The sequence below is a fragment of the Puccinia triticina genome, chromosome 6A (assembly GCF_026914185.1).
Source record: "Puccinia triticina chromosome 6A, complete sequence".
Classification (NCBI taxonomy): Eukaryota; Fungi; Basidiomycota; class Pucciniomycetes; order Pucciniales; family Pucciniaceae; genus Puccinia; species Puccinia triticina.
This window is the reverse complement of record NC_070563.1, coordinates 1,252,369-1,264,197: the sequence shown is the minus strand read 5'-3', so window position 1 is coordinate 1,264,197 and position 11,829 is coordinate 1,252,369. Positions and strand designations below refer to the sequence as shown.

Here is an 11,829-nt window from a genome sequence, read left to right as displayed (position 1 = left end):
CCTGAGGCTGAGAGATATTTACACGGAAAATCATGATTTCTGTGTTTACATCTCTTTTACTCATTTCTCTCAGTACAAAATTCAAAGCCTCCTACACCATGTTGTAGCCCTGCTTCTCAGCTTTTTTGTACATATTTTTTCAATTAAATTTGTCCCAAACTCGCCGCTCAGCGGCCATTCCTGTGAGGGGTTGTCTTGAGCTATGCAATGAAGCCATTGGATCATCCAAAGGTCCAGGTCGGACACGCTCTCACGGGTTTTTTCAGTATTGACTTAAGAATGACAGGTCTCTCGTCAATACAGAATTTAGGTGGCTTGCGACATAAAAGGGTATTGACGTCTGATGTCTAACCTTATCTTCATGTGTTTAGGCCGGATGGGCGATCCGGTCTACATCAGGCCGGATAGGCTCTCAGGTGGAATTTTTACATTAATTTTTTTATTAGGGGAAGGCGGTAGGTGTTGTTTTGGAGCGCTGAGATTATGTAGAAATGAAAGAGGATTCTAATGGTACCGGAGGCTGTGAATAAATCAGAGGGGTGTACAGTGATATTTGGGTTAGAAGGCATTTTTCAACATTTGGCTGGGCAGCCTCAAGCCAAATGTTGGACATTAGGCACAAGTCCCTCCCGCAAGCGGGAGGGTGCTCGCGCCCCGCGAGCACAGGGAGGGACTTGTGTTAAGTTCGCTATTACATACATCGCCGCGGTCCGATTTGAAAGCGCACCGGGCAATGTAACATCTCCGGACATCCAACCAAAACAACCCTTGGTCGATGTTATGTCGACCAGGCTGTAAACCGGCGCAAAGGCCCCCCGACTCAACATCAGCCCAAAGCGATGTTGCATCGGCTATCAGCGACACAAAGGTCGACTCAATATCGCCTTGCGCCGCTTTTGGATCGACGTTCACAACACTTCACCGGTACGACATGATGCAACCTCACCCTTGGTCGATACAAAACGGCTTTTGGTCGATGCAACCTTGCTCCTGGTCGATACAGCCTTGTTGTCTGTCGATGCAATCTCGATTCTCGGCCATGTCGATGCAATCTTGGTCAGAGGACCAGTCGATGCAAGATAGAATCACACCAGGTCAGTCAAAATACTTGAATAACCCTGGGCCTCCCTCCTTTGGATCCGCCGACATCACATAGCTGAAATGGCCCCTCTCTCTTTCTTGCATGCCAACAACTGTCCCTCATCCCCTCCCTTCTTTCTAGTGTGTGTGCTGATCAAGCAGGGACGTTTGCAGTCGGCCCGAGCCTGGCAAAGCCGCTCGAGCAGTACCACAAGGCTGTGCACGACATGACCCTCAAGCTCCATGTCGTTCACATCGGCATCCACCCGCGGCATCTGGACAAGCACTGCCAGCCGGGCCCGTTGGCGCCGACAAAGGTCCGCACAGACGTGCCCGATCGGCCGCCGATCCGCTTCGAGAGCACCTAAGTGTAAGTGCCCCCCCTCTTTTTGCCTCCCTCTCAGAGACTGTTGCTGACATCATGGTCAGGGAGAGGAAGACAGACAGAATGCGGGCGCCAGCAGCACGCCAATCACTGACCAGCCTCTCTCCCGCGTCCGCGAATACGTGTCGATGACCGAGGACGACGAGGTGCTCTGGGCAATGGTCAGCACGCTCTACAGCCTCAAGCACTGAGCCTCCGAGGGCATCCAGGTCACCTGGATGCACTCGGAGGCCACCTGAACCAGTTCGGCGGCGTGCCTGGCGCCTGGACCAACCTCGACCGCGATGCCTAATAGTTTCATCACATGTATTGATTGACCAGAAGTGTCTACAGAACTGATACTTCTACGTCAATCTTTTCAATTCATATGAAAATATCAAATGATCTTCCATACAGATATGAAAAAAAATCCTCATGACCTCATAAAGATTCAATCAAATTTTTTTGAGTTGGCATTATTTTTCAGAAATAGACAATATAAGTTAGTTTGTTTCAAGTCCTGCCAAATACTTAAGAGACTCAACCATGGCCTGGTACATGATCAATCTATTCAAAAGAAAAATAAATCAAAACTTCAAGAGACCTGAATTATTTTGTGTTACATTTCCTTCATCAAATCTGTGCACAAGATAATGGATTGCAGCGTTTGCTGTTGGACTCAATTGATAGCTACATTCTGCAGCATCATTTGAAGGAAGATTAAAAGGTTGATAGTGAGTGAAGAAATTATTCAACTTCTGTGAGACAGCCTTGAGGGGAGATATTACAATAGTGATGGAAAAATAATTCATTGAAATTTGAATTTTTGAGAGGACATGATTAATGATCCCTGAAGTAAATTCATTCAGGTCACTCAGACTGATTTACTGAAACTGACACAGCTAATATGAACTGTAATGATCCTTCACTGCTATTGGGACTTGAAGGTGCACAGAGACAACACTGAAACCATTGAACTACATGTAATGTAACACTGTTACATTGTGCCGTAATGGTGCACAAATATCAAAAAATGCCAGAATGTCCATACATCATTTATGGGCAAATTTGAACCAATGCAGATGATTGGCAAAGAAATTGGTGTTGCCAATGCAAATGCTGTAACACACCGTGCAATCAACACACTGCACTACTTTATTATTTGTGTTTTTTGCTTTGTACTTTTTTTACTCATACTCAATAGAACACCAATAAACAAAAGTACAATGGTGAAACAAAATAATTGTGCTACTTGCCGCTATAAAAAAAGTAGCATAATGGTTTTGGCAGTGACAGAAACCAGGCCTTGAGGTCTCTAGTGCCCGATTTTCTGTAATTTGCAAATGACAAACACCAGCAAGCTGGAGAGATCTTAGGCCCCGTTTGGAGCCAACATAATCCGGGCTATATATGAGTTTTTTTGCCTGAAATCCTATGTGACATCTGATCAGGTCTGCCAAAACTTGATCAGATGTCACAAAATTCCAGATTATATGGCACAATTATATCGGCTCCAAAAAGGGCCTTAGTATCTGAACCACACAAATAAGGTGAAGAGGGGAGGATGGTAAGAGAGAGCAGAGAGAAGAACATGAAGTGCCCAGAAGACTGAATTAATAGTGCCCCAGAGAACTGAATAGTTCCTCTGGCACAATGAAAAGTTCCCTGGCACACTGAGTAGTGCACAGGGATGTTGAAATGGACCCAGGTACCATTTGCACCGCCAGTACCCGTGCGTTTGTTTTCAAAACTCAGGTACCCCGCACTGCCTGGCGTGTACCACAAGTATTTTAGGCAGGTATTCATAGTGCCAGAGGCACTATTCATAGTGCCAGAGGCACTATTCATAGTGCCAGAGGCACTATTCAGAGTGCGGGAGCACTATTCATAGTGCCAGAGGCACTATTCAGAGTGCGGGAGCACTATTCATAGTGCCAGAGGCACTATTCAGAGTGCGGGAGCACTATTCATAGTGCCAGAGGCACTATTCAGAGTGCGGGAGCACTATTCATAGTGCCAGAGGCACTATTCAGAGTGCGGGAGCACAGTGCGGGAGCACAGTGCGGGAGCACAGTGCGGGAGCACAGTGCGGGAGCACAGTGCGGGAGCACAGTGCGGGAGCACAGTGCGGGAGCACAGTGCGGGAGCACTATTCATAGTGCCAGTAGTGCTCCCGCACTCTGAATAGTGCCTCTGGCACTATGAATAGTGCTCCCGCACTCTGAATAGTGCCTCTGGCACTATGAATAGTGCTCCCGCACTCTGAATAGTGCCTCTGGCACTATGAATAGTGCTCCCGCACTCTGAATAGTGCCTCTGGCACTATGAATAGTGCTCCCGCACTCTGAATAGTGCCTCTGGCACTATGAATAGTGCTCCCGCACTCTGAATAGTGCCTCTGGCACTATGAATAGTGCTCCCGCACTCTGAATAGTGCCTCTGGCACTATGAATAGTGCTCCCGCACTCTGAATAGTGCCTCTGGCACTATGAATAGTGCTCCCGCACTCTGAATAGTGCCTCTGGCACTATGAATAGTGCTCCCGCACTCTGAATAGTGCCTCTGGCACTATGAATAGTGCTCCCGCACTCTGAATAGTGCCTCTGGCACTATGAATAGTGCTCCCGCACTCTGAATAGTGCCTCTGGCACTATGAATAGTGCTCCCGCACTCTGAATAGTGCCTCTGGCACTATGAATAGTGCTCCCGCACTCTGAATAGTGCCTCTGGCACTATGAATAGTGCTCCCGCACTCTGAATAGTGCCTCTGGCACTATGAATAGTGCTCCCGCACTCTGAATAGTGCCTCTGGCACTATGAATAGTGCTCCCGCACTCTGAATAGTGCCTCTGGCACTATGAATAGTGCTCCCGCACTCTGAATAGTGCCTCTGGCACTATGAATAGTGCTCCCGCACTCTGAATAGTGCCTCTGGCACTATGAATAGTGCTCCCGCACTCTGAATAGTGCCTCTGGCACTCTGAATAGTGCCTCTGGAACTATGAATAGTGCCATTATAGTTTGATTTTGACTTACTTATGTAGTGACGAGCGTGGCGTGGGATGTAGCGAGGAGCGTGGCGTGGGAGATATCATGCAATAGTGGGAATGATTGCCTGCAAAATTCAAATTGGCTTTGGGATGCAGGCAGTTTTGCAATGCATACAGTTCATGCAATATTATCTTGTAACGTCATGGTATGCAAATTTGTTGGTTGTGGGTTAGGGTTGGAATCTTGCATGACTGTGGTGCAAGTCTTGTGAGCGAAGGGGTGTAAAGTTACCTGGCGGGGGAGCCCGTCGGAAATTTGCAAGGTTTATTTTGCATATGTTGTTCTTGCATGTGATTTTTTGGGGGCGATGCGATGCAAAATTGTAATAACCCTCGGGGGGTTTGGAATTTTGCATGCCATTGGTTTTGCAGGGCTTATGTCTTGCAAAACATGTCTTGCAAAATTATGGGCACCCCAAAAGTAGGGTTCCAAAGTGAGCGCCCCCTCTTCCAATAACACAAGTCCCGTGGCTGGCCGCGAAGCGACCCCTCCCGCTGGGAGCGACACCACACATTCCTATATATAGACTACTACATAGGTGCATAGACCGGGCTATACAGATGATGTAGTAGTCAATTTCTGATTCCCGCCAGTTCCCCGCGGTTCTGCTACATTGCCACATATTTACATGTTGTCCAACCTGGCCGGCTTGAGACCCCCAGCCAGCGGCTGCGCACGCAGCTCCTCGCGCGGCAGTCGCATCTCAACCAGCATTTGACCCATCTCCCTCCCACCATCACCATCACCGCCATCACCGTCTATCATTGCTTGTACAACTCTCACTCACAGCTCACAGCTTATTCCGTCGAATCCCTCGCTCTTCTCCACATCGCGGCCTAACATTGTACGGCTCCAATTATTTTAAAAGCGTAAGTGTTCTCGTGTTGTCACCTGTCCTCAATCTTCAACTCCCTTTGTCGCCCCTTGCTTCACGCGGACACTGATTCCCTTCTTTCTGCAACTAGACCGCCTGCGCCTTTTCAGAAAGAAGCCGTGCATATCTGTTATCTTTGCCGCTACACCACCGCTGCGGCTTCCGAACAACTCAACGGCCAACCACTCACGTATCCGGGCGCGGTTTTTCTTCCTTTAGGTTCTCAACCACATAAAGCCAAGTACGTGTATTTCTTTGCCTTGTTCTTCTGATCTGTCCTTTTCTTGATGCCTGAGCCCTGCAGTGTCTGCTCCAAATGGTGCTCCCGATCTTCAGAACTTGGTTGGGACATTGTTTGGAGTATTCCACTTGCAGGAATTGTAGCATTGAGGCAGAACTTTAGCTCAGCCAAAAATTTCTACACTAAATGCCGTCGCTCACCGCTAACTTCCTTGACCTTCCTCTCTCCCTAAGCTTTGCCTTGTTTGTAAATATGACTCCAGTATCGACTGCGCGCATTCCTCCTCTTAGTGGCGTCGATCAACCAGCAAGCAAGCAAAAGACCTAACAAAAAACGGAAGATAGAAACAGAGAACCCATCTGACCCTTGTTACCCCATCCCCATCGAACAACTGAAGATGATGACAGCTGTGGAGCTTCGCAAAGTTGCCCAAGAAAACTCAAAAGGAGCTATGTCGGCAGCTGATCAAGCTGCTTTCATTGAGTTTTTTCATGAGCAGGAGCAGGCGATGGCTCTCAAAGCAATCGAACTCCAGGTCTCTATGCCAATGGTTTGGGCAGTCCTGTAAGTCAAACCCAACACCTTGCCCTCCCAAAAGAGTACGGAAAGATAAATCAAACCTGTTGCACAGCGGTCGATGTGTTGCCATTCGCGAGGCCAACTGTTGGAACCAATTCCTCCAGACAACTCAAGCCAGTGAGGCAGCCCCCCTTGTCATATTTTCATCTTTCCCCGTCAACAGTATGCTCCACTGAAAATAAATTGGACTCCTCTAACTCACAGGTGGTCGAGGCGTCAAAAACAAGGATGTGATGAAGCGCCTTTCTGCAGCCTACAAGCTTTTGAGCAAGGATGAGAAGGCTGCACTCATCCAAGACATTGCGGAGGACAGCGATGAAGAAGATAAGGACGAGGAGGAACTTGCTGAAGGATGTGAAGCTCAGTTGGACACAGCGACTGTGACCAAACAGCCACACCATCGTCGTCACAGAGGCGGCCGAGTTAGCCTTGGATGAGTATACCGATGACAAAGAGGATCCCGGTAGAAACAAATCTCAGGTTTTTGGGGGCAAGAAGCCAGCTGGGATTGTCCGTGGGACTGTCTCCAACTTGGTTCGCAAGAATCAAGTTGAAAGTGCCCTCAACCAATGGTCAGCCGAGGTGAGCACTAACCAATTGTCCAGCTATTCCACTATTCTTGTCTGGATTTGAAAATTTCTCAAATGATTCATGTTAGGCGCGAAATGTTGCCACAACATGCTGCTGTGAGATTGTGATGTTCGCAGTCTCAAAGCACTTATCAACCAACTGCTTCCGTTTGGAGCGGTGCACACCAGGAGCCTTCAAGCCAAACCAAGAGATGAGCTTAATGGATGGAAACAACCATTATTCAGCTTGCCTCCAGGGACTTGTCACAGGTAACTCGGTCGGAGAGCTTGCTGTGGCAGATAAGGTCCCTGGAAATTCCAGTAAGTGTAGTGGTTATTTTCATTCATCCAACCCCTCCACTTTTATGTGTTTGCCTTGCGTCCCGCTCTGATTATTCTTCACTCACTTATTTTCGTCTTGCATTGATCTGCACCCACCCCCACACCTTGCAGAAAAAGGCCTTATTTGTTTACGCACGGAACTGTGTGCTGAGCTTAAAACTTTCATTAGTTAGTAACTCTTCACTTGGGTTTCTGTAGTCTTTTTTCACTGACAAATCTGCTTTCCGCCACAGGTCGTGAGACAAAGAACGTCTTCACCTCCTGGCCTTGGCAAGACAACTGTAACAAACTTCGGAAAGCAAAGTTTGAATTGGTTCTTGCTCCCAAAGCTTTGTCCAAAATTGACTGGCTTCGGACTAACAACAAGAAACTTGGCAAGACAGATATCTCGGCACTCCTCCTTGACCTGAAGGATGGACTCATTAGCCTCCGTCGAATCACATCCTTACACGCAACAAACTCCCAGAAAAACTGTCCTCCCTCCAGCCTTGATGACCCTTCCGGTTTGCCAGGCCAAGAACCTTCACTCAACAATTTAAACAATGAAGCTAATAATTTGTGTCAATGATTCTTAAACCACCACAAAATTGTTTCCTTGCTTATAACTACATCAAAGAAGATTTACAGCTATTTTCTTGATCTGAATCCCTTTTTTGAAATAGTACTGGATTGATATATGGTTTTTGCCATGTATTGGTCAACTGCAACCGCTGAAATACACTAAAGGCTGCTTGTTTTAGAATAGTGCACTGGATAAACTGTTGGCCATGTTGAATGGTAGGAAGAATGAGAGATTATCTTGTTGTTTGGTTGGCCATTGATGCAAAAGACAAATCCAACACCACACAATTTCTTGCCTTGGTCAGGAAGATAGAGGCCTTGCACCTGTGAGGCCATGAGGGGATGGCAAGCCCAATGGATGGAAAATTAGTTGATGTTACATCAGATTCTGGGTTTAGCTCTTTTTTTTCTGGGTTGACATGAATTGGGTGAGGCACTGTTGATGCTACAGTATTCCTTGTATTTTGTGTTTTTATTGCCTTATTGTACTTTATTTACTCACTACTTAATTTAACACTGATACATTAAAGTGAAATAGCAATACAAAATTATTTTGCTAAATTCCACTACAACTACATGTAGTGTAATCGCTTCAGTGTTTCCTTCAGCCTCTGACAATGTGGTTGTGAACTGAGACTCAAGGAGGCAAATAGAATTGACTGAAGACAGCAACAACACAATAATTATGCCATTGCTTGTTGCTTAGTTTGAGATTTTCCACCTTTTCCATTCATTTCTGATATATTTCACACTATTCCAATCATCAGTTTCTTACTTGTTTCCACTTGAGAATAAAATCCTTTCAGGCTTATTGTGGCAAAGAAGAATATGCTTCAGTTCATCCATTTTGACAAGGGTCCTGAGGCTGAGGTTTTGGTCTAAGCATAAAAAGGTTCTCAGGTTATCTTCAAGTTTTAATACAAAATACATGACATGGGCCTCAGCAGATAAGTACTCTTGAAAATTAGCAGTGGTCCAAATTTGAGTTTTTCTTTTTCACTCAGAATCCTGTGTCAGAATTGAAGAGTTGGTGAGTGTTGCGTGACTGGGAATTCTTTTGAATATTGGAATTTGTTTTTTTTTGTATGATCAGAAATATGCAAAGAGAATCCTCAGAAATTGAAAGAAATTGAAATGATTGAATCAAATTGGAGTTCCATAAGTTGCTTGGCTCAGGAAGATGCTTCTCCAATAACAAGGGATAAAAGAAACATTTTTTTAATTCATTTTCCCAGATATTGATATATATATATATATCATGACTAACATGACTGGTATTCTCTGCAACAGCACATCTGACAGCCTTAATTCTTAAATGGTGGAAAGGGAAAAGACTTGGAAGGTTCTGGCTGGATATAATTTTGCTAATAAATTCAAAGCATCAGCTCATGAAATAAAGACTTATTTTTCATGTTCTCACATTTGCCAAATCCAAGCAAATTTATAGAGGGTATTATGATATCATTTACATATGAGGATTACAATAGAAGAGTCTAAGAGATCTTTGAACAACATCACAAGCATTTAATTTTATTCTAACTCAATTAGATCTCCAGTATTGTAAACATCTTCAGTTTCATTCTCAAGTTGCTGCATCATTGTCTCATTAACTATAATAGAAATATCTTGCAGATGACCTTTATCATCTACTTCATCCTCATCTGCTTCAGAATTTGGCGGCAATGCTTCAGGGTTATTGGTCTGCAAATCTGTGTTTTCACCGGTTTCATTTTCACTTTGTCTAGTTTCTTGTGTAATAATAGTATCTCCAGGTATCATAGAATAAATACTACTTTTTGCACAATCAATTTGTTGTGACCAACAATCGCATAGGTTGAAATCACCAAGTTGTTGGGGGGTACCATCAAGTACTGAGATGCACGTTTGATTCAGTGTAGTTTGAAATTTAAAAATCTTGACCAGCTCAGATTGCAGCAATGATCTTGCCACTCTAATCTTATTTGTAGTAGGGAGCGATTGAAGAATAGGATGGGCCACCAGCGTACTAAGGATGGGATGTGCGGCCAATGTGGTCCAGTCATGGTTATCACCAGAGTTTGTAGTCATCTGTTCAATCAACTGTGACAGTTTGTCATGTCTTCCCAGTGCCCATCGCATAGCTCGACGGACCTCCCATCCCAGACGCCTTTGTTCTTCCTCTCCTCGTCTGAGTGCTGCTAAGTGTCGGATTCCCTTCTGGGTAGTTGGGTCAACTGCCCACGGCTGATTTTCATTCGTAAATAGTCCATTGTTCCAAAACGGGTCTTCGGATTTGAGGTTCAATAGCTCATCATACTCCAACGGTCTTGGGTGTGTACGGTCAGGAAAGAGGCGAATGAAGGTGTGGACCTGCTTGGTGTATTTATTTAAAACCTTGTGAAGTGCCTTGGCTTGTTTCCGAACAGATTTGATTAATTTCTGCTGCCCATTGGTTCCTAAATTGAATTTTAAATCACATTAGAATGCTATGATCTACGCATATAAATGATTAGCTCACCAAGTGTTGTTTGCTCTCCTGGGCGACTGACGCGAAAAAGAGGCTGTTTCTCCTCTATCAATGCTAGGAACTTGCGGCGAAGGTCTGTTTTCAAGTACTAAATCTTAAGCAGCAGGTCCTGCTGAGGTACTTGGTTTGGCAAACCAGATGAGTTCACTTGACATGAAAATTGATGATTCGATTCAACACAGCTTACCAGTCAAGTTTTCAAGGATAGTAGGGTCGCCGACTTTTGTTCGCTGTTCAAGGATTTGGTCTGAGAGCCGAGATGCTATATTGGCTCGGGCTATTCCTTGGGCTGCCGACAATCCTTCCCAGGACCTTTAAATGACTGGTATGAATGGAAATTGATGGAATAAGATTAATTTGTGTACCAAACTCACCATTCTGCCTCTAGCTGCTCTTCTAAACATAGAAGATGCCCAAGTTCTTTCTTCTGCTTCTCTTGATATGATTGAGTTGTTTCAAGGTGGTAGGCGCGTTCATCATCCCATTGCTGCTGGAAGAAAATGTTGGTGTAGGTGCCACCAGTTTCCGAATAAGGGTTTGGAAGTTGGTTAAGCAAATCGAGAGCATTGCGGGCCGCTTGGGTGGTCTCTGCAGCCAAGTTGAATTTACAAAGAAGCAATTCGCCTGTGATATCATGTCTGATGAGCTCTTGGCAGCTTGGATTGAAACAAGTAAGATTATCAAGAGGATAATAATGTCTCACCGGTGGTTTCATTCAGGCATGCAGCATAATATAGGGTCCTGTTGTGAACCGCCATCAAGCGGTGGAATCGAGATGATACCCGGAGTGAAGATATTAAGGGGGACAAGTTGGACCATAAACGTTCCAGCCCCTCCCCATCAGATAGCCCCCATGACTTATTCAGTCGGGGGTTGTACTTCACCTGACATGACCATTCATGTACATCGGAATGGAAAACTGATGTTCCAAACATCAAATCGGATTGCCTGTCAAAGAAAAACGACCGCTGTTCAATTTGTTGTACGCATCAGTAAGGCATATATATAAATGAAGAAAAAATAATAGAACACTTACTTTTTTGATGTGTGTCTCCAGCTGGCACCTGATGTCATAAAGAACACCAATCCTTGAGTGCGGGAATTCAGAAACTATCCTTCCCAGGATGGATATTGGATAATACAGTCTATGTGGCGTACAGTTCAAGAATTTAAATTTACGGTAAATAACTAACAAACCGGAAAAATACTCACTTTTCACAGGATTTGTAGACATTTGCATACAGCAGCGGGATGTTGTGTTGACAGGCCCCAGCAAACAGACCATTGTCATCACATTTCTGCCAAGTTGTGTTATCACGGGTGTCATCTGCCACTTTGTGTGCTAATGCACAAGGATCCTGAAACAAAAATGTCTCAGCTTGGTGAAAATTGTGGTGGAGAGAAGAAAAATGCTTACCTCAACGCCAGTTACATGCACATTGGTAGCTTCGCACAGAGCTTCACTGGTGTTGACTCCGGAGGGTGGCAAGAATGTCGGGGGGTATTGGCTGTTTGTAGGCAAGTCCTTACTAGCGTAGGCATAGTGTCGTTTCTGGTAATTCCCGTCCATAGCAATGATAAAGTCGGGCTCATCGGGATCGGATTTTACCTCATTTTCTTTGGGGCCAAAGCATTGAGGGCATTTGGAAGCCCATTTTTGTT

General features: G+C 45.1%; 1 protein-coding gene across 1 annotated transcript; it reads right to left on the bottom strand.

The window, feature by feature from the left end:
* Positions 1-9,191: 9,191 nt before the first annotated feature.
* Positions 9,192-10,925, bottom strand: PtA15_6A159 (uncharacterized protein; the record flags this gene model as incomplete). Its single annotated transcript, XM_053169834.1, has 5 exons — positions 9,192-9,402; positions 9,544-10,096; positions 10,355-10,479; positions 10,542-10,791; positions 10,871-10,925. 5 exons carry the CDS (start codon positions 10,923-10,925, stop codon positions 9,192-9,194), a joined length of 1,194 nt encoding a protein of 397 aa, XP_053021086.1.
* Between the last annotated feature and the right edge of the window lie 904 nt (positions 10,926-11,829).